Below are 23,958 nucleotides of genomic sequence, written 5' to 3'. Positions count from 1 at the left end.
AATCAGTAAGGTACTTTCCTTTGGGAATACCCCATAATCGAGTGCCAAATTCATTCCAATTCACAGCCTACGACAATAGCCAATTGTCTTGGTTTCTACAGTATTTCACAGGCAGTTTCTAAGATTTTTTTTTAAATTTATTTCCTAAGGGAGATAGACTCTTCTCTGTCATTTCTGCTGTGATCTATTACTTACAGTTTTAGTTGTGGATTTCTTTTGTTCAGTAGTTATAAGTCAAGTATAAACATTTGCTAATTAAACTTGTTGACATACTTTTTCTATTCAACATGCTTTTAGTAAGTCTAGAAAATGGTCTTTTTATCTACAGCTTACTGTCAAAACATGTTTTTTATGATTTTCAAATGTAATTTTGATAATCACCTCTGAAGAAGAATGTTTTTATATCACAATAAAAATCAAAAAAATTGTTTTTCAAATATGCTCTGTTTCATTTTTCTCTGTGCATATTATCTCTTTTTCTGTTTACCAACACAGAGAAAAGTTCTAGCCTTTGGAACTTACCTCACTAGTTCAGGGTCAGCCAGATTAATAGCTGGATGAGACCAAGTAGAACTCAAGAAAGAAATATTTTTAAAAATCAATGCTATTCTTCTTCCGCGTTAAAGTATTATCCAAACAAGATATATACTATATATATATATGTATGTATATATATATGTATATATATATATACAAGATATATATTATCCAAACAAGAATATAAAGTATTCTACTTCCGAATTAAAGTATTATCCAAACAAGATATGGAAAGCCAATGTTTTTATGACGCCATTTGTATTTCCCTTTCCTCATGGTTATATCCATTGTTCTGTCTTATGCCCCCAAATATCTAATATATTTAAATGGGATAAACTGTTTTATTCATTCATATAGAACTACATGTAGGGAATAGAGAAATTGATATAGTTAGGTGTCTTTTGGTTTGTAATGTTTGAGGCTGTCTTTCCCGTTTTGTATGGATTGAGAGTAATATTGGAGCTTTGAATACTGTCCATGATATTTTGGTATTGTTACACTGTTAACACACAGTAGAATATTGTAGCACACTCTGGGATAGACTCCACCACAGAGAAAGGACATTCAAGATGTTAACATTTGGGCTCATGAAAAACAGAGGCAGTTTGTTATCCAGTCAATCTCTGATGAGAAGCTTTTGATAATTTATTCTTAATATGAAAGGGCAGAGTCACTCTTTCTTGATGGCGAGTCTCAGCCATGAATGAGAGGGAGCAGTATACAAGAACTTGGAGGAAATGGAGAGCATTGCAGTGATCAGAGGAAAACTTACGAAAACCTTTAACTGATACCTTTAGGAAGAAGAGAAAAGATGTTGCATCTCTAAAACAAATGATTAAGTGATAATATAAGAAAATTTGCTAGACCTAAAGACCATGAGTGTCCCGATTGTGCCCTTTACAAAGTTTTCATGCCTAATCAAAGGTCTATTATCATGAAATTTAAAAACATTGAGAAAAATGAATATCCTAAAAGTTTTCAAAAAGAGAGTAGGGCATATATAAAGAAGTTAAAGAGGTTTACATCAGAGTGAATCAGGACATCTCATCAGCAACCTTTCCAGGTTAAAAAAAGAAACAGTAGAAAATTCTGGTGGCTAATATTTTTCATTTTGGAGGGCTGTGAACAGCCACACTATCAGTCAATGTGTAGATTAAGATGTGTTCAGATTATGCTAAGACAATAACAGAATTTCTCTGGCATTCTTTTTGATGAAGCTTCTGAAAGAATGCTCCAGCAGAATTAATCAAGAATTATGAATATAGGATCAGGTAAAAGGAGGCAGGGGGTGGGGGGTGGGGAAGAAAACCAAAGAGTAACTTTCAAGGACGACAACTGTTTCATTATGAAAACAACACATACCAGAGAAAGTAGGAGTGGCATTTCCAGGGGGGAAAAATTGAATAAGTGAATTCTATACAGTACCTTGAGTGTTTAGAAAATAATATTGGTTTTTGATCGATCTGAGCTTGTGGAAAACATGAACACAGGTACCTAGAATAGGAAGCAAAAAAAAAAAATTTTTTTTTTAAGTTTTTAACTCTGGGAAAAATTCAAGGTGGCAAAAGAAAACATGATGGTAGTGTATACCAGTTGTCTGTGAGCAGTACCTTTGCAGTTAGGCTCCTGGAAATACGACTAATTTAACTAAAAACTGTGCAGTGATATTACTGAGAGGGATGGGATAGAGTAGATTAAAGGGCTGCCTCAGTGGAGAAGCTAATAAGTATTGCCTGAAAATCAAAAATCTAGAAATAGCAGAATCAGCATCTATTTTAAAATACAGAAAAAAGAACAAAGAAACATGCAGAAGAATTAAAAACGAATGGCTCTTGAGGAGGACAGGGTCCCCTGTTGTCCATAAATTTTTAATATTTAGGACTCTCTAAAACTATTTGCTTAAATGTCCCTTTCCTAAAAATAAAATTTAGTTTCAAAACATAGGCATTTAAAAGATCGGAGAGGGTCGCCTGGGTGGCACAGTCAGGTAAGTGTCGAACCCTTGATCTTAGCTCAGGTCTTGATCTCAGGGTTGTTAGTTCGGGCCCCGTGTTAGTTCGGGCCCTACTTAAAAAATAAAAATTTAGAAAAGAAACTGTCAGAGAAATAGAATAATAATGGATGGCATTGAGTTTTTTTTCCATTTTTGTCTTGTTATTTTCTAGAGTTCCTGGAATAACTCTTGCCACAGATATTATCTGTGGTTTTCCTGGAGAAACAGACCAAGATTTTCAAGAAACAGTGAAACTCGTTGAAGAGTACAAATTCCCAAGCCTCTTTATTAACCAGTTCTACCCAAGACCAGGGACTCCTGCTGCAAAAATGGCACAAATTCCAGCACAAGTGGTAAGAGACTTCTCTGGCAAGGAAGGTGCTAGATTTAGCCAGCGGCTGTAAAAATGCAGCCCCGTTGTCTATCTTAACACAAGTGGCTCATGGTATAACCTTGAAGTTAAAAAATACAGGGAGGTGGGGAAGGGAGGGGCGGTGTCTGGGTGGCTCTGTTGGTTAAGCATCTGACTTCGGCTCAGGTCATGATCTTGCAGTTTGTGGGTTCGAGCCCCCTGTAGGGTTCTGTGCTGACAGCTCAGAGCCTGGAGCCTGCTTCAGATTCTGTTGTCTCCCTCTCTATTTGCCTCTCCCCTGCTCGCTCACTCTCTCTGTCTCTCTGTCTCTCTCTCTCTCAAAAATAAGAAAACATTAAAAAAAATTTTTTTTTTTAAAGTTTGAGACCCAGTAATGGCAAACTGTTTTCCAGAATGCCTCAGAAATTAATGTTCTCAAAGTAAGTTAGTTTCTAGATTTATTGGCTGAAATGGGAAAATGTTAATAAGCTTTAAGAGGAAGTCATATGTTTTTAACTGAAAATTTTCTGTTTTGTTTGAAATAACTAATACAAAATTGTGCCCTCCCATTAATTTTCCTCAAAACTTACATGAAATACTAAAAGGAATAACCCAGAACTTGTTATTTTTTCCGTTATGCCATATGTGAATATCAGACATAAAACATACAGAGTTCTTATTTGAACATTTGGTTGAAAAAACATATTTTTATTTGTATATACAGACATATATTTTTAATATATTTTAAAGTCTATTTTCCCCAGTAAAACTGAAGTGACTATCATTCCTTGTTTTCTCAAAATTTTCTACCTTTTTGTTTCACAAATTTCTGTGTATACAAAGGTAGGAAAACATTTTCCAGATAGACCATATAATTTTATTTCTAACTTAATCAAAGAGGAAAGCACATTTCTCACCACCATCGACTTTTCACAACTGTAAAAGTAAGTTGAATTAATCCATTATTTTTATATCTAAGTTATAATAGACTTTCTTGCATAAGACAAAATTCACCTTTTTTGGTCTACAGTTCTTTGAATTCTGACACATGCATACATTCATTTAACTACTACCGCAGTCCAGGTGTAGGACACTTCTGTCAGCACCCTAAATATTCCCTTTTATTTTTTTGTAGTTCTCTACTCCCTCCATCCCCTCATCTCTTGTCCTTATAGTTTAATCCATTCTTTTTTCAAACTTTACCTCTTTAATTAATAAGAAAGAAGTTTTCTGAGCCGTAACATGCCTGAAGACGTGTGTACAGCTGTACATTTCTCTGAAGTGGATACTTCCGTGCACCCTGGGCAGATCCAGAAGCAGAAAATTGCCAGCACCTCAGAGGTTCCGGTCACGCCCTCCCCGCCACCCTCTCCCTTTCCCCGCCAGAAACCACTATCTCTCGTTTCAACACCATACATTAGGTTTGACCTGTTCTGTACTTGATGTAAAGGGAAGAATTCATCAGTATTTGAATGTTTGGCTTTTTTTTTTTTTTTTTTTTTTTTAATGCGGGGAATTCTTTTGATTGTTTCTGTTTTTCAGTAAAATCAATACTTGCCACACAGTCTTGCCTGAAGTTTTAAGTTAACTGTTCAGCATTAACAAGAAGTGGATTCTTCAGGGTGCCCAGCTAGCTCAGTCGGTAGAGCTTGTGACTCTTGATCTCATGGCAGTGAGTTCAAGCCCCACTTTGGGTGTCAAGATTACATAAAAACCTAGGCGGCTGGGTGGCTCAGTTGGTTAAGCGTCCGACTTCAGCTTAGGTCATGATCTCACAATTGGAGGGTTCGAGTCCCACATCAGGCTCTGTGCTCACAGCTCAGATTCTGTGTCTCTCCCTCTCTCTCTTTCTCTACCCCTCCCCTGTTCGTGCTCTGTCTCTCTCAAAAATAAACATTAAAAAAAAATTTACAAAGAGAAGATTATATAAAAAAAATCATTTTAAAAATGGATTTTCTAGTAAATTATAACACATTTAGCTTCATTAAATAATTTTTCATCTTTTTCTTCATTGTTTATTATTATACAGTTTGGGAGGCTAATACAGCTGTCTCAAATTTCACATCTGAAAAATCTCTACATCTCTGTCAGAAGTTGAACCTGTTGCTTGTTGAGATTGTTGGTATTTATTTCAGGAATTGTTACAGTCTCTCTGATCTGTCCTAAAACAGTGAGGCATGAACTGTCCCCGGGTGCCCACTCTGCCATGCGCACCTCCCTCAAGCCCCCAATTTTCATTTTTTTTTAAACAAGATTATGTTGCTGAGACTAGTCTGTTTTTGCAGGTAGCTCTTGCTCGTCTATTTTCATTTCTGTACAGTGTTCCACTGTGTGCTCGCGTAGCCACCCTAACGTGACAAGAGAATTGGGTATTTTCAACATTCCACTGTTAGTATCGCAACTGAGAACAGGTGTGAGCATTCTTGTCTGTGACTTTTGTTTGACTCATCTACATAAACTTCAAAAAAAAATTTTTTTTAATGTTTGTTTATTTTTGAGAGAGAGAGACAGCGCACGAGGTGTGGGGAGGGGCAGAGAGAGACCGAGAAACAGACTCTGAAGCAGGCTCCAGGCTGTGAGCTGTCAGCACCCAGCCCTATGCAGGGCCTGAACCCACGAACCACGTGATCATGACCTCAGCTGAAGTTGGACACTTAACCGACTGAGGCCTCCCCTTGATACTATTAAAGTGACTGTTTTTCATTTTTTTAATTGTTACTGCTATCGAAAAATATAGTTGATTTTAACATACTTATCTTGGGGCGCCTGGGTGGCTCAGTCGGTTAAGTGGCCGACTTCGGCTCAGGTCATGATCTCGCGGTCTGTGAGTTCAAGCCCCTCGTCAGGCTCTATGCTGATAGCTCAGATACTGGAGCCTGTTTGGGATTCTGTGTCTCCCTCTCTCTGCCCCTCCCCCGTTCATGCTCCGTCTCTCTCTGTCTCAAAAATAAATAAATGTTAAAAAAAAAATAAAAAATAAATAAATATATATATATATAACATACTTATCTTTCACCGGTCAACTTTGCTAACTTGACTTAGTAATCCTAATAATTTTTCTGTAGTTTTCTCTTCAGAGTTTTCTATGTATATAATTCTGTCATCGGCTGATCATTGCAGTTTTGTTTCTTCCTTTCCAATCCTCATAACTTTTACTTCTCGTCTTATTGCACTGGCTGGGACTTAATAGTCTGCTGTTGTGTAGAACTGGCCATTTTCTCTTCTTCCCAAACTCAAAGGAAAAGTCTTCCGAATTTCTCCATTAGGTATAAAAGTTGACTATAATTTGGGGATTACAGAAGTTCCTTTCTACTCCCAATGTACCCAGAGTCTGTGTGTGTGAACACACAAGTGCACGCTCGCACTTGTTTGAATCAGGAATGAAATTGAACTTAATCACTGTATCTTCATCTATGGAAATAATTACATAGTTTGTTTTAAGTCTGCTAATATTGCGAACTATACTGAATGCTTTCAAATGTGTAAAGCAACCTTGCATTCCTGGGAGAAACTTCATTTGGTCATAATGTATTACTTTTGACACATAATTGTAGTTAATTTGCTAAAATTTTGTGAAGAATTTTTGCATATTTGTTCATGGAGGATTTTGACCTGTAGTTTTCAGTGGTATCTTCTTCACTTTGGTATGAGAGTGATGTTGGCCTCATATAATGAGTCGGAAAGTATTTCTTTATCTACATTTTTCTGGAAGAGTTTGTATAGAACTTATACTATTTCTTCCTTAGATGTTTGATAGAATTGCCTAATGTGGTAAGTAGAATTCCAAGATGGCCCCACAAACTCTTTCACTCCCCTCCCCTGCCAGGGTGCACACTCTAAATCTCACTGTGATCTCACTCACTCTGATCTCTTTGATCGGCTTTGGAAAATGTCATCCATTCTCTCTTCAGGTATTTCTTGGACTCCATTCTCTCATCCTGTCTTTGGAGATTTCATTTATATACGTTAGCCATTTTCATCACTTTCCCCATTGTCTAAGCTATCCTTTTTAATATTTTTCTTTCTTCGTTCTCTTTGTATTTCTAGATTTTTTTCTCCTCACCTGTTTTTTTTTTTTAGTTTCTTGATATTTGCAGCAGTCGCTGGGCCATTGTCACGGTGTGGTGCCTGGAGAAAGGCAGAGTCCCAGACGCCACCCCAGACCTCGGCAATCCTAGTCCGCACCTCCAAATGATTCATGTGCGCGTTAGCGTGCGTGAAGTGCTGTTCTAGTTCACTAAGCCTCTCTTCATCTGTTTTTAGTCAGCTCTCAAACCCATCTATGGAATTTCTAATTTTAGTTAATTTGTTTTTTCTTCTAAGGAATAATTTGAGGGACGCCTGAGTGACTTAGTCCATTAAGTGTCTGACTCTTGATTTCGGCTCAGGTCATGATCTCACAGTTCGTGGGTTTGAGCCCCACATCAGGCTCTGTACTGGCAGTGCAGAGCCTGCTTGGGATTCTCTCTCTCTGCCCCTCCCCAGCTTGTACACATGCACACACGTGCACGCATGCTCTCTCTCAAAACAAAAAGAACAATTTGATTTTTTTCTTCATGGATTTTAGTGAAATTTGTCTTATTTTCCTTTGTATTTTTTTAACATTTTTTAACTCCGTTATCTTAAAGCTCATTCTGAATTCTCCAATATCTGGTTCTAATGTTGGTTCTTTCTGTTGTCTTTTTTTTCTTCTTGATTTTGATCATTTGTCTTTTGTTTTTTCCATGTGCCTGATCATTTTTATTAAATGGTGACCATCATTTGTGTAAAAAAAAAACCCAAACAAAATGAACCTAGAGATGCTAGTCAGTGAAGTATCGTCTTCTGGGTAGAATTAACTTGCATCTGCCAGGCTCTGTGGTAAAGCTTGGTTATTTTGATTGATCTGAGAAATTTAATTGATCTGCGGAAAGTGGCTCCAAGTATGGAGCTTATGGGCTTCTCTCCTCTTGGGGATCTTGGTCCCTCAGGTTCTCACTACCTTGATAGTTTTTGATGTTGAAACAGGACATATTATACATTTTACTCACTTTTTCTAATTGTTCTTGGCAAGATTGCTGGTCTGGTAGAAGCTAGTTTGCCTCAGCCAGAAGCAAAACTCATTACATAAAATCAGCTTTCAGGTGCTTTTTCTTTTCCGCTGTCTTTTACCTTTTAAACATAGCCCCTTAACATCTTCCTTACGTTTTTAGATTTTAATAACCTGGTCCTGGTTTAGCAGAACCTTTTTTTTTCTTTACATGGTAGAGCATTTCAGGTTCACAGCACAGTTGCGAGGGAAGGACATAGAGTTCCCATATACTCCCTGCCCACACGTGCACAGCCTCCCCCAATCTCAGCATCCCAACATCAGAGTGGTACCTTTCTACATGGATACATCATATCACCTACTTTTATGTGAATACTCCTTTAAATGAATACTAGTATTAATATAAATATATGCCAGTTTTTAATGTTTTATAGTAGAGCTCTTAATACTGAACTAAATTATATGTATTTCTTAATCATTTAAATCACCAAGTGGATAAAGCCCGATTGAGTTTTGTATTTGCATAGGTTGGTGGGGGGGCAGTTCTCCAGTCTTTTATTGCCTGCTGAAAAAAGAGTATAACTCACTTAAATTTATAATGGAAATAAATTAGGCAGTGTATTTTCATGAACAAGATAAAGTAAAATTTATCTTTCTCTTAGCTTTTGCAAGATGATTAATGTATAAGAGATTTAATAGTAAGATCACCTAAGCTAAATGAGAGCGACCTTAGACTTTTAGACGAAAGGTCAAATTTGCATGTTTTTATTTTCTTTTCGATTGAGTCTTCCTTCATTAGTCTTCATTAATCTTAAGTAACTCTAATAGTGTTTTCAAATTGTCACTGAGATTCTTAGTCTGCCTAGAAAAGGTCACTTAAGTTTTAAAAGTCTTTGGATCCTTATCTGTCAATTCCAGACTTTTTTCTTTTTAAGAAAATTTTGATAAAAAATAATGACGTTGGGATGAAATCTTTAAGAGGCCTGTGACTTGAAGAACAATCTTGAGGTGACAAGAGTGGCTGTTGGAATGTCCATATTGGTTTGAAGTATTAAATTCTGACATTAAATCCACCTGCTTGCCTGTCTCACTTCTTGGAACCAGAGAGTAAGATCATGTCTTTAGATACATGTCAGCATAAAAGAATCATAACTCCCTTAGCTGCAGTTTCTAGAATATTTACCCTGAGGATAACGAGGCCATGGTACTCTTCTTGACTCAGCCCTGAGGAGTGTGGGTACGTGTGCCTGAGAGACATAGAAGGCCACCTTGGGACAGACAGAGACAGCTTTGCTGAAACTGTTCATAATAGGTTTCCCTGTCAGGGACTGAATTTTTGCTGGAGGTATTCAAACCAAGGCAGGGTGGCCACTTGGAACAAATGTTGGATGAGGAATTGTTCTTCAATCACATACAGAGCTTATTCAGTGACATTAATGGCTCTCCCAAATTCTAGGTGCATAAGAGTCCAGAACATACTTTTATTATTTTTTTTAATTTTTAAATGTTTATTTTTGAGAAAGAGAAACACAGAGTGCAAGTGGGGGAGAGTCAGAGAAAGAGGGAGACACAGAATCTCAAGTGGGCTCCAGGCTCTGAGCTGTCAGCACAGAACCCGACGTGGGGCTGGAACGCATGAACCGTGAGATCATGACCTGAGCCGAAGGTGGCTGCTTAACCGACTGAGCCACCCAGGTCCCCCCAGAACATACTTTATTTTAAAAAGCAAAACAGAAATATAGAATATAGCTTTGTCACTTTTTCTAAATATTTCTACAATTTTTTGTTGGAGTGCATCAAGTTGTCTTCATGGAAAGACACTTTTACTTCCTGGCACTTAGACCTTACTTCATAACGATTACATTACTTACAGAGTCTCGTATTTTCTTTCTTTTTTTTTTAATGTTAATTTATTTTTGAGAAAGAGGGAAAGTGAGAGGGAGAGAGTGCATGAGCGGGGAAGGGACAAAGAGAGGGAGACACAGAATCTGAAGCAGGCTTCAGTCTCTGAGCTGTCAGCACACAGCCCGACACGGGACTCTAACAAACTACGAGATCATGACCTGAGCCAAAGTTGGACGCTTAACCGACTGAGCCACCCAGGTGCCCCCACAGTCTCCTGTTTTCAAATTAAGCTTTTTTCTTTGGGGGAAAGGTAAAAATATTTTTAGGAGTCTTTGTACTCTAGATTGTCTAGTACTCTTTATTCTAAACTGATTCCTAAACACACATGGGGAGACTCTCCTTTTCTCAAGGCCCTTTTCCTTTTTACTTCTTTTATTATTTTTTTTGCTTTTACAAGGACTCTTCAGATTCTTCTGCAATTAATTGTATTTGATCCCACCACATACAGTTAATCTTTTAAATTCTACTTTTCTGGATATCATTTCTCTTTTGACTTCCATTTTGGATAGAGTTTTTAGCCTAACCCTAGTTTTGTTCTATGGATTTCAGATCACTTAACGGTGCATCATGAAGACTGTAGTAACAGCAGGTTACTATATAGGTGATCTATACCCAGAGAGGAAGCTGGGAAACCTTCTACCTTGTGTGAGCTTTTATACAGATGGCATTCATTTCACAAATAGAAAATTGAACTAAATGATCTCTAAGACCCCTTGAAGTTCTTCGTAATCTTTGATTCTCTCTCATACGGTTATAAAACCATAAACTATATTTTAAACTATATTTTAAAACTATATTTTAAAACTATATTTTAAAAATCTAGGTGCTTTCTTTTTGTAGATCATTGGTATGTAATCTGCATTTCCCAATCCTTCCATCTTTTACTTTGTTATGAATCTGAAAACTTTCTGTCTGTATGCTCAGTTAATTGACTGACGAGGACTACTAAAACACAATAATTAAATTAGTTATTTATGGGGGCTCCAAATGGCAGCAGTGGGACCAGCTATGCTAGAGAGAATAATAGGCCCCCGAAGATACCCACATCCTGATCCCCAAACCCGTGGATGTGTTACTGTATGTAGTAGAAAGGCCCTCGCGCATGTGATTAAGTTAATGCGCTTGAACTGGCACATTATTGCAGGTGGTGTGGGTGGGCTCTGTCTTCACAAGGGTTCTTGTGAGAGGGAGGCGTGAGGGTTAAAGTTAGAGGGAGGAGAGCGGAGGACACGCGCAGAGGATCAGAGCAATGTGCTTTGAAGATCAAGAAGGGGACCATGAGTTAGGAACGCAGGCGGTCTCTAGAAGCTGAAGAAGACAAGGAACAGATCCTCCCTTAGATCTTCCAGAAGGAACACAGCTCTGCTAACATCTTGGTTTTAGCCCATAAGACCCCTGAGATGTGTCACTTCCAGAACTGTAAGATCATAAATTTGTGTTGCGTTAAGCCACTAAGTTTGATAACTTGTTACTGTCACAATGGGGAATGAATATGCCAACAATGGGGTTGTTTGAACTGAGGACATCGTCTAGCTCTTTGAGACAGGGAAATTGATTGCTTTCAGCCTTTAAGCTACCCAGAGTGTGCTGTGCGGCTAGATGACAGCTGTTTGCTCCTAGGTCTGTGAAAACTTACCCTGATGCTACCCACCCGGCACAGTAATCTATAGGCCTAATCATAATAATGTCCTAACAAAATAACAGTAAGAATTAACATCCATTTAGCCATCAGTGTATGTCTGACATTGTTCTGAGCCCTTCGCGTGTATTATCTAATTTCATTCTCACAAGTTATTACGGTCATTTTACACATGAGGAAACTGAAGCTCAGAGTGATGAGTTAACTTGCCCAAGCTCACACGGAGAGAGAAGGTCCTGCCTTTCTCTCTCTACCTTGAGGTCATGCACTTCCTTCCAGTATTCTTCATGCGCCCACAACACCCGGCTGCTGGAGATCCCAGCATGCACCATGTTCATTTCCTCTGCGTCAGGCTCCCTGGAGGGATCAGCACGTGGAGAGACCTGGGAATACAGAAAACTTGGGACATTTAATGAGCCTAATGTGCTCAAAATGCATGATATTTAGGACAGTAAGGCACGTTGCAGTCTTTGGTTGGGTTTGGTGGGGTCTGCAAGTGTATGAGCTCCATGAATGAGCCAGGAGCCACAGGCAAGCCCTGGACAAACAAGGCCTTGTCAGCCGTGTTTGGTGGCCTCGGACTGTCCTGTGGGCACTAGGGAGCCCCTGAATAGCAGTTATCACATGTTTGTTATTGAAAGCTCATTCTGTGTGCCGTGCCAGGAAGCCCAGTTAGGAAACTGTACAAGGCAGGTTTAGAGACTAATAGGTGAGTTTAAGAAATCTCAGGGACTTATTCCTGAGACCTTCAATCAGTATTTTTCTTTTGGACCTAATAACTGCAGGCATTAGACTTAGCTACATGTCAGCATAGTTATTCTGTGTCCAGTGGAGAATATTCATTTGCTGTACAGAAGGTCACTTAGTTGGCCTTTGATTGATTCCAGGCTCACGGACAAATATTGGTAGGCCAGAACATTTTCCAAGGACCCTTGAACATGCCGCGAATTTAGGGCATTACATCTCGTTTCTGCCTTTGTTCCTGTTGGTGCTGTTGGTGTTCTGTTTCTTAATGGTCATGAGATTGCTCCCTAGACCAGGCCTAGGCCTCTTGTACTCAGAAGGAGAAATGCCAGACCCCGCCAGACCCCTACCCTTGTCTGTTTCCCATCCCTCCCCCCAACATGATTTTATCTCCTCCCAAACTGTGTCTACGTGGCAGTTACAGGACTGGCTTTTCCCATGTAGCCTCTTTATCATCTTCTGTGTTTTTGTTCTAAGTGCCATAAGATAAGCTTATCGCCCGTGTGTGTGTGTGTGTGTGTGTGTGTGTGTGTGTGTGTGCGTTGTGAACTGTGGAAAACTCTGGATTTGGGAGCATTTGAAGAAACTGGAGCTCTGATTGGATCATTCTTTTTTAAATCCTTTTAAAACTGAGTACTTTTCCTCTTATCCCACTTTTACACTAAAAGAGTAAAGGAAACCGGTGATAACGTTTGGAGCTTTGAAGAATGTGAAAATGACAAGAATTGTTTAGCCTCAGTTGTGTGGAGGGAAATCTGCCACCGCCACTAATACCGTGGCCTTGCCAATACTAGGAAGCCCTTTGGTTGTTTACCATCTTGAAATTGAAGTGTTAGAGAATTTACCAAATGTGATTAATTTGGAGTGAATAAAAGCAAAATGTTGTGTCAAGATCTCATGAAAGAAAGTAAGTGCTGTTTCTCAGAAGAAACTCTTCTTGGGGGTATAAAAAAGATACATGGATATGGAATGATACAGCGGACTTACGCAGGAACTCGCCATCCAGGAAGCTGTCCAAGGGACCCAGTGAAACAAACACCTCGGGAGAGAGGTATCACTGGTGAGATCTTTATCAGTGTTCTCTGCCATAAGTGACTTTTGAAGAATAATCATGCTCCCGATTCCTCTCAGCCTGACTCATTCATTCTTTCGGAAAACCGCAACCTTCTCTCTGTGTACCCTTGCTGCTCCCCTTAACTTTCTGCCCTCTGAATCTGACCTCTTGCCTGCCACAGAGCACTGCCTGACTTTTCCTTTAGTCCTGATTGACGTTGATGAGCTGAATTTCATCATCATGCATATCAGTTTTGTGTGGTGAGACCCACAGGACGAGACATGTACTAGACACGTGTAGACCGTAACTCCAGGATGGAGCCATGTTGTGTTTTGGTCAAGATGGTGAAGATAAGACAAGAAAGACACACGTTTCTGTTGATATCTAAAGTCCTTTCATATGTCCCTTCTGTTAATGACGAGCCGTTGTAAGAAAAAAATCAGTGATGAGTATGTTTTGGAACCATGGTTTGTCTTGGTATTTCAGGTTTTGTAAAGTAAGTCAACTTTAGGACAACGAAGAGTCAGATATGATTTGAGAGCCTTGAGTTCGATGGTAACAGTTTTTTGTGCTTTTGTAGTCAGCTTATAGAAAATCATTAAGCAAACAAACAAAAAAACAACTTCTGGGACGCCTGGGTGGTTTAGCTCAGTTGAGCATCCGACTCTTGATTTTGGCTCAGGTTATGATCCCAGGGTTGTGGGATCGAGCCCTGCGTTGGGCTCTGTACTGAGTGTGGAGCCTGCTTGGGATTCTCTCTCTCTCCCCACCTCTTCCCTGCGCGTGTACTCTCTCTCTGTCTGTCTCAAACAAAAAAAAAAAGAATTTTTTTGTTTTTGAGAAAAAATACCCTCATCTTGTTTCTTATGATTGTTTAATGTTTTGTTTTCCTTTTGGCATTTATTTTTATCTTGTTTCTCTTCTGAATTTATAATTATGACAAAACAGTAGGAAGATATGTCGTTGTAAATTTTTCTCTCCGATGCGGAATGGTGGTAGGTATTACGGTTGAGATGGACAGAGTGAATTTTTATTAAATAAAGAGAATATAAACTCTATCCTTTGGAAAGTCATCTTTATTATATTTTAGTCTAACGTTTTTTCGATGGTGATTACATACCTTGTTTTATGTAAGTTTCAGAGAAAATTGCACGGATCTACATAATTCTTTTATGCCTTTTATATGAACTTGATTTATTAAAATTGTAATATTCAATTTGAATTCACTTTTTATTAACAACTTTAGAAGTGATAGACTCTTTGGAGTAACTTCTACAGATAAAGAATCTTATAATGACCTATCTTATTTTTTTATCTTATTATTTTTCAGTGATAATATGGTTCATTAACAACTTCATATTTATAACCTTCAAAGGGACCTATAAGTGTAGTTCTAAGTACTGGAGCTAATATTAAATGCATATGTAGGTCAACACTATATATTTGGTAATTTACCATAACATGCTTTTCTAACTCCTGCCTCTTGGAACCATGTTTATATCACAATTAAGGAATAAAGTATCAAATATGAGCAGATAAGCATTCAAATGGATAAAATATACTGTACTAACTATGTTCTGATATCTTATAATCTAAGATGAATGTCCTGATTCTTTCTGTTTGCTACACCCAATAACGTACCTGTATAGAAATGGTCTATAAAATGAGAAGTTATACAGGCAGGGAAAAGAAACATAGTCTATGCTTTTCATGCACTTTGTCTCAGGTGATTCTTCCAACAATACTTTTAGGTATGACTTTTTTACTTTGCAGATGAGCCCGCCGAGGCTCAAAGGAAAGCGGATTTGCACAAGATTTCATAACATTTAAGTGACAGTGCCCAAGATGTGGGTTCTTTCTGACTCTGCTCCATGCTCTTATGAACCATAAAATAAATATTTATCCCAGAAATTCCAAATAATTTTAGAACATTTTGACCAAAAAAGTACTGGTTTCCACAGTTTTATTTTTCTATTATAGCAGTGAGTATTTATAGGTCCTAGAAAAATTGTAAACTTCTTAAAATGATTTTTAAACTTACAGAGAAGTTGTAAGACTAGTGCATCTCCAGCATAGCGGAGCCTTCGCCAAGCTTCAACACTTTGCTAAATTTGCTTTTTCTGGAGAGTTGGCTAGACAGACATACAGACAGACTGGCTGATATTTATCCCCTGAACAATTTCAGAGTAGATTCCTGCTTAATAGTTAGTGAGGGTTTCCTAAGAAGGAGGATCTTACATAATCATTAGTGGTGTTAACCTTAATCAGGGAGTTCAACATGGATACAATACTTTAACCTACAGTGTTGATTATAGTTTGTCAAGAGTCCCAGCAGCGTTCTTTGGAGTCACTGTTTTCCGATCTAGGACACAGTTCGGGATCAGGTCTTGACTTCGTTGCCACATCTCTTTAGTCTCCTTTAACCTAGACACTAACTCAGCTTTTCTTTACCTTTCATGATATGTTGACGTTTTTAAAGAATACTGGCTTGGTGCTTTATAGACTGCCTCTCAATGTGGGTTTCATTTTCCTCATGAGTAGGTTCCTGTTCTGTGTTTTGCCCTCTTCACCTAAATACATGATGTTCTGTTCTCAGTATATCACATCTGGAGGCACACGGTGTTCTTTTGTCCTTATTGGTGGTACTAATTTTGATCACTGGATTCAGATGATGTCTGGTTTCTCCACCATATAGTTATCGATTTTTTGCATAAGAATTTTAACCCCCAGTATTTAACAGCATCATAAAAGAAAGAAAAAAGAGGCCTTGAAAACTCAGAAATCTTAGGTGGCGTGGTTCACACTTTCCATTTTTTAGTGGGTGGACCTCCACCGTTACCTAGTCTAAAAGACTTCCCATTCCTAAGTTTGTGTGTGTGTGTGTGTGTGTGTGTGTGTGTGTGTGTGTGTGTGTTTTAAATTTTTTTTAATGTTTATTTGTTTTTGAGAGAGACACAGAGCACGAGCAGGGGAAGGGCAGAGAGAGGGGGACACAGAATCCGAAGCAGGCTCCAGGCTCCAAGCTCTGAGCCATCAGCTCAGAGCCTGACGTGGGGCTCAAACCCATGAACTGTGAAATCGTGACCTGAGCCAAAGTCAGATGCTTAACTGACTGAGCCACCCAGGCGCCCCTTTATCTTAGTTTTAATTCATTTTAAATCTTTGAATTATTTCTAACAGTTTTTAATTCTTAGACTATTCTCTGTTTACACCAGGTACTTCAGAAGGAGTGTGCAGTGACAGGAGAACGTAGGCTAGGAAAGGCAGAAATTTATTTCGTTGCAGTGCCTTGTGTGTTTACACAGCAGGTGGCACATGTACGGTTTTCATCCTCAGAAATGGAAAACTTGTGTGGGTCAAGAGGAGCTAGAAAAAATTGTGAGTGAAATATCTTTAATTTTTACGGGGAATTCCTGGCCCTGAGTGAAACGCTACTCCTGAAATGCTATGATACTAACTCATCAGCTCTGTCTGGATGTTACTGAGTGTCAGAGACATTCTGTTGGGATCAGAGGCACTGCAATGGCTCAATCACTTGAGTGTCTGACTCTTGATTTTGGCTCAGGTCATGATCCCAGGGTCGTGGGATTGAGCCCCGTGTTGGGCTCTGTGCTGAACATGGGACCTGCCTAAGATTCTCTCTCTCCCTTGCCCCTTTCCCCTGTTTTCACTCTCTCTAAGAAAAATTTAAAAAATAAATTCTGTTGGAATCAGAAACACTTTCCTTGCATGCTACATCCCTTTATAGCCTTTCCTCTCAACCTCAGTTGTCAATGAAATCACAGAGAATCTCTGCAACCACTTTCTGGGTGTTTTGAAATTGTTTTGTTATGACAGTCAAATATACAAATGTGAAGGAAGAATTCTACAGGTAAATTCCAGTTGGTTTCTGTAATCAAGGACAAAAGCATGTGATTGATATTACTAGGGCCATAGGAAGTTAATGTCAAGTAGTAATGGATGGATCTCTTCCCAACTAACTTGATAGTAAGTCTTCACAGGGGGCCCCAGGAGCCCCAAAGCCCCCAGAGAACAGCCCTCTTCATTCTTCTTACCAACTTAACCCAGAATCAATCAGATGCCATTAAAATGACAATCAGTGTGTTCTCTAAAGTTTTTAAAAGGTTATCCAAATGAATAATTTGTCAGTTACCTGAAATCCTATCCCAGTGAAGAACATAAAAAGCACTGTGAAAACATTTAATTTGCTTTTACCTTCTGATAGCAGGGGCAGATGGGAGGTGACACGGTGGCTCTCTGCTGATACTTCTCACCGCCGTGCAGTGACCACAAAGTCATATGGATGGTAACGCCCCAAAATGTGGCTTTGGGGAGTAGTTGAAGTTTCTTGATCACTTTGGCCATCAGAACTACTGGTATCTTATTAAAAATTACCGTTAAAACAGCAGTTAGGATAGCATTAAGTAATATACCTAATATCAAATATACCTACTATCAAATGATGACATAATATCAGATAGACTTCTGTATGCAAGGGACTGGACTGGGCACGGCACCACATATCAGGGTGACTTCTGAGCGTTCCTCACTCTCAAGCAGCGTATGATCCAGAAAGGAGGCAAAGGATGACCTAAAGGGAGACTATACAAGGCAACGTGTCTCCACTGCTGTAAAAATGATACAAAGGGCTGTTAAAATGCAGGGCCTGATGAGTGGGATGATTGAAGTCACTGTCAAGAAAAAAGGGGGATATTTAAGCTGAGCTTCTCATTGTACAAAACACATTAGGAGTGCAGTACAAGATGTTTCTAGAAAATGATGAGAAGTTTCGTCCTTCTAAAATGCAAGGTTTGCAGTGAATAATGGGAAGCATCCTTTTGGGAAGTGGTTTGGGGCCAGTCAAGGGAATTTTGACTCTGTAATCACACACACAACCTGGTTAGCTCTTGAGACCGCTCCTAGAGAAAGATCTCAAGCTGAGCTGTCAGAAGTACATCACCCGTACTCCGTAGGCAACACCCACCACGTTTGAGTAGAAGAATGAAAGGCACAGTTGCAGCACGATTTCAGTAGTGCTGGAGGAAACGGATTAGAAGCCATATGTAGGATGCATCAAAATGGCGGAAGGCCTCAGGCAGGAATGGAAATGGTGAGGAAATAGTGTTGCCATGAGATCAAATAGGTTGGCGGTGGATACAAGAATAGGCAGACGGAATGAACAAGAGAGACTTTGAAAGGAGAAGCTGGCGTGTACCTCGTGTGATGCTCACTGTGTACCTGACATGCCTGGTGCTTTACATACATTGATGTGTCTAATCTTCACAATAACCCTAGGTGATGACTGCGGTTATCCCTTTTTACATTTGAGGAAACTGAGGCACAGAGAGTATAAGTATCTTGTTCAGAGTCACACAGCTAGTAGTGGAGTTGGGATTCTTAATTTTTTTTTTAACGTTTCTTTATTTTTAAGAGAGAGAGAGAGAGAGAGTGAGAACATGAGTTGGGGAGGGGCAGAGAGAGAGAGAAAGAGAGAGAGAGAGAGAGGAAGACACAGAATCCCAAGCAAGCTCCAGGCTCTGAGCTGTCAGGACAGAGCTTGGCACAGAGGTCAAATCTCCCGACTGTGAGATTATGACCTGAGCCGAAGTTGGACACCTAACCGACTGACCTACCCTGACTCCGCTGGAGTTGGGATTTTTAAACCAAACGTTCTGGCTCTATACTCTGCTTCCCAACAATTTTCTCGATAATAAATTACAGTGGCCAGGAAGAAAGAAAACACAGTGCCAAAAATAAAGCTTTGAGAGACTTAATTAAAACACAGAATCCTTGATGTCTATTTTAAAGACAGAATTTTAGAGCCAAAATCTTCCTCATTTAAAGGCAAAGTGCCTTAACCAGGATGGCAACTTGAAAGGTGTAGGACTCTGTGTTCTCTGAGTCTTGGTGAGGGAATATTCTCGACCCAATGCCTCGTCCATGGTAAGGCCACAGTGAGTGAATGACAGGGGCCACAGGCAGACAGCAGTATTGCTCTGGCTGTACGAGGTGTATCTGTAAGCATTGAGGGTCAGGTTGTGGCATTGAGTTTCATCCCTCACCTGCCCCCTTTGCCGCCCCACTAATTGCCATGTTTTCCTTTCACCCCAAGACCACCTTCAAGTAAGATCCAGGGCTTACGTTCTCCCTTGCTGGGCCCACATTCCTTTTATACTTCGACTTTTTTGGTAATCTCTGTTGGAAACAAGTGAAAACCAGAATGAAAACGTTGAGGAAATTTACAGAAGTTAAAAGCCACCCTAGTCCCTCATCTTCAACTCTTTATTTCATTAGGTCTAGGTGTCATTTTAAAATATACATATTTTTCAGGAAACAAAACATTTATGTACCAAGCATTGATTAGGATGGTTTCCTAAACCTCTGTGGCCTACCGCGTCTCTTGCTTATTAATTAATTAGTATGGCGTTCTCTAATTTGACCACGTCTGTCTGCTTCTCCTTCCACAGGTCTTGTGGACTCTTCCTTTTCAGCATAAAGGCCTAACAAAACAAAATAGTATAAACTGCATGAAATTATGGGCCAACTATGCGCCTGGTACTCTATCAAACCCTGAGCAAGTGATGTCAGACGTCACTGGAAATAGAATGAGTGGGGGAAACAGTTTTCTACTGAAACTCTCCTACGGGAGTAGACTCTCTGTGGGTTGTAACTAGAACTTTGAGAAGCCACCTGAAATGAAGCTTCAGACTCCCAAAGATGTGCTTGTATAGCTGCCTTCTAAAGAGAGAGCCTAGGATGGGTATCGCTGCCTGTGTCACTGTTTTCTGCTCCTTCCCATGTAGGTCTCAGCTGGTCCTCTGAAAACGTCAAGTGTTTAAAGATCATTGACTTCCATGGTCACCAAAATAAGTAATTTGTAAGAAACCTTTGCCTGTCCCTAATTCTAGATCACTGGTTCTTCACAGGTTTTGAGAATTTGATTACATGTAATATTTACTATACACACATACATATGCACTCTTCCCAGGAAAACAACAGCAACAACAGCACAGATTTACCCAAAAATGTTAATATATTTTTGAAATACCCAGATATAACCATCCATGGCCTGTAGGAACCATGCGCATGGTGATTTGTATCACCTGATGAGCTTATTCCTGCCTCAGTTTATGTCCTGTCCACCGTGGGACAGCCACCATAGGACATTTCTCATAGATGGCCGACACCTACAGTGAATGTTTGTTGAATGAAAGGTTAAGTGCAGGCTGACCACATCATTGCTGATAAGGCCGGATAAAGACACTAACTTCCAGAAATAGGTTCATTTGTGAGAACAACACACAGTGAATATGCTTCATAGAAACGTAACAGAGAAAAACAGATCAGAGACAAAGACAGTACTTTCAGAATCTGAGCTCATGGAAATCTGGGACAGAATGAAACACAAAGCACTGTGAGATTAGTTCATCTGGCCTGAAGGTGCAAGAGAATTCAAGGGAGCAGTTTGTAAGTGGCACTGAAATATAGTGATCTGCAGGTGAAATCATTGTTTGGATGTTTTGTTGTTGCTATTACTGTTTAGGGTTTGGGGGGTTGTGGAAGTTCTCCCAGAATATAACCATCATTTATAATGGAAAAAATGCAGCCCAGCCCCAAACAGCCAAGTGAAAAAGCTATAGGCCACCACTTGTTTAAAAGTTTGGAACTGTGGGGGCGCCTGGGTGGCTCAGTCGGTTAAGCGTCCGACTTCGGCTCAGGTCACAATCTCGCGGTATGTGAGTTCGAGCCCCGCATCGGGCTCTGTGGTGACTGCTCAGAGCCTGGAGCCCGTTTCAGATTCTGTGTCTCCCTCTCTCTCTGACCCCCCCTCCCCCCGTTCATGCTCTGTCTCTCTCTGTCTCAGAAATAAATAAATGTTAAAAAAAAATTTTTTTTAAAAGTTCGGAACTGTGTTTATATTTCACTAATTTATTTTATTAATACTTGGCTGTACAACATGGTATTTGTCTTCAAAGTGAAACCATGTTACTAAGAGTCTTGAAAATCAATATGATATAAAGGAGTGTTAAGTGATCCCTTCTACACGGTCATCTGTGGATACTAAATCAGCACCATGAAGCTTTGTAGTATTTTGTGTTTTGGAGAGTTAAAAGTGTAGCATTTACTTTTCTTGATTTTTAATACATAAAACAAAAAAGATACACTGGCATTCTTGATGACACCAGTAGGTAGTAAGTTGAATGTTCTAAAATTCCTACGCCTTAAGGAGATTCTAAAGGGAATTAAAAACCGAGCGGGAGTTTCTTGATCTGAGTTACTACATCCACAGGCTTCAGAGGATCTGGAAACCAACTAAATTGTGTAGAACAATGTAAGAGTCTGTACATAGTCCCCCCACCCCAGGGGAGGGACTCAGTTGGTTTTCATCAGATTCTTGAAAGAGATCCTTATTCCACAAAAGGTTAAGAACCAATTATATGGATTTAATGTCTTCAGTTTAAGAAAACAAATAAAAGGGCACCTGGTTGGATCAGTAGGTAGAGCATACAGCTCTTGAGCCTCGGGGTCATGAGTTTGAGCCCCACATTGGGCGTAGAGATTACTTAAGAGAGAGAAGAGAGACGTAACAGCAGCAACAACTAATTGGAAAAAAAAAAAGGAAAAAAGGAATTAGAAAAAAAAAGAAAGAAAACAAGAATAGGCTGTTTGTGTGTATATCTGTACACACATACAAAAAAAAACCTGTGTTTAAAAAACAAATTTCACCTGGGTAGAATTTACAGCTCTTAATCAACAGCTTTTAGTCAACACCTCGTGAATGTGGCAGCATCCCATCCAGCAGATAGAAGGCAGCTCTGAGGAGCCGTCCAGAATGAAAGGCCGAAGGAAGCGGGAACAAGGGAGTTATACTGGACAAGAATGCAGGTTGGTTACAGGTTTACTTTCCCTCAGGAGATGGCTGGAGTCTAATGAGGCAGATGAACAAGACCCCGGGCCGCTTTGGCAATTCCTGATTGACTGGTTTAAGAGTACGTTTCTGGGACAGCCGGAACTCTAATTAACATCTTCGTTTGGTGATGTGGGGCTTAGCATAAGTCACTCTGCTTGGGGCCTATTGCCTTTTTTTTTTTTTTTTTTTTTTTTAGCACCTGTTTAATTGTTCAAATCATCAGTGTTTAGTTGTATTTTAATCTTGGCCTGGATAATTAACAGCTTAAAAAATTAACCAAAAATAAAATTTTTAAATGAACTTTTACTTTCTGGTTACTAGAAGGGATAAAATTTCATTACCGTAAAACACTGTGTTTTCAGGCCCAGTATTCCTTGGTAGGGCCCATGTCAGAGACCCTCCAAGCCTGATATAAGGGACCAAAGAAACTGTACCTCAGGACTTTGAAACTTAATTGTCTCCCATATTAAAAAAATTTTTAATGTTTATTTTTGAGAGAGACGGACAGAGAAGAAGCAGGGGAGAGGCAGAGGGAGAGAGCGAGACAGAGAATCCGAAGCAGGCTCCAGGCTCTGAGCTGTCAGCACAGAGCCTGACGCGGGGCTCAAACTCACAAACCGTGAGATCATGACCTGAGCTGAAGTCGGAGGCTTAACTGACTGAAGCCCTCAGGCGCCCTCCCGTATTTTTTAAGTGTGGGATTAAAGTTGGGGTTTTTTGCCAACCTTATGTCATCATGAGGACTGTCTTTGTGATCTTTCTTTTTTCTTCCTATTCATTCAGCAGATACCTAGTGAGTGCTCCTAGGTGCCTGACACTGTGGTGATGGGCAGCTTGGGTAAGGGCTCTCTTCTCATGGAGCTTACATTCTAGCTAGCGAGGGAAACAGCAAACAAACAAACATCAGCAAAATACCGGAGACTATGTTGCACGTTAATAGATTAATATACTAAATAATGACTGGGTGGATCCTTTGTGTTGATCAGCAAAGACCTCTCTGCAGAGGCAATGTCTGAATTTTGATAAGGATGAGGAGCCAACCTTGGCTTTCACACAAAGACCTTCAGAACGGATGAGCATGGAGAAACAAAAGGGAAGGCAGTATGGCTGAAATCTCTTAGGAAATGCAGTAAGGCAAGACGAACAAGGGTCAGGGCAGGTCAGACTTTATAAGCCAGAGTAAAATCTGGGGAGCAGCATAGGCCGAAAATGTAATGCTAATTCTGTAAGGTTTGGAGATACTGGAGGGTTTTGATTTTTGGTTTTTTGGTTTTTGTTTCTGTTTTTGTTTTTTTTTTTTGCTTTTGAATTTTTGAAAATGTATAGATACAAGCAATTGAAATGGAAATTTCCATATGAACCGAAGCAGTGGTTAGAAATCATCAGCTCATTGATGTTTTCAGATGCTGCTCTACAGCATGAACGCCATCATCATTCTTTGACTTTACGGAGACACACATCTGTTCACTTACGGAGAAAGTTTACAAGGGTTCCATCTTTGTAACTATAGCCGAATAGACACCTGTTAAGTGTTAGCTTGTGATAAGATAATGAATACAGTGATACTATTGAACTGTTCCAGAGTTATGTTCGTGAGAACATACAAAGCACACACGTTGATAAGAGGAGCTAACGTTTATTGAGTGACTACTGTGTGCCGACACTGCCAGACATTTTGCTGACCTTTGGTCTGATCTCTGTCCTACGAAGGGTGGCATGTACATCAAGGCTGTAGATTAAGCCAGACTCTAAGTGCCAGCTTGGCCAAAGGGGTAAGCCCAACTTTGACACCTT

At 39.6% G+C, this 23,958-nt stretch overlaps 1 protein-coding gene across 1 annotated transcript in view; it reads left to right on the top strand.

Annotated features, from left to right (window-relative positions):
- Positions 1 to 23,958, top strand: part of CDKAL1 (CDK5 regulatory subunit associated protein 1 like 1) — a 537,841-nt gene that overhangs the window by 492,373 nt on the left and 21,510 nt on the right. The window contains exon 12 of the mRNA XM_049654971.1: positions 2,703 to 2,883. Coding sequence (XP_049510928.1) covers positions 2,703 to 2,883 — 181 coding nt within the window. The remainder of the gene's footprint in view (positions 1 to 2,702; positions 2,884 to 23,958) is intronic.

Source organism: Panthera uncia, assembly GCF_023721935.1.
Source record: "Panthera uncia isolate 11264 chromosome B2 unlocalized genomic scaffold, Puncia_PCG_1.0 HiC_scaffold_25, whole genome shotgun sequence".
NCBI classification, from domain to species: Eukaryota; Metazoa; Chordata; class Mammalia; order Carnivora; family Felidae; genus Panthera; species Panthera uncia.
The sequence above is the reverse complement of the archived record's forward strand: the minus strand, read 5'-3'. Positions and strand labels throughout refer to the sequence as shown.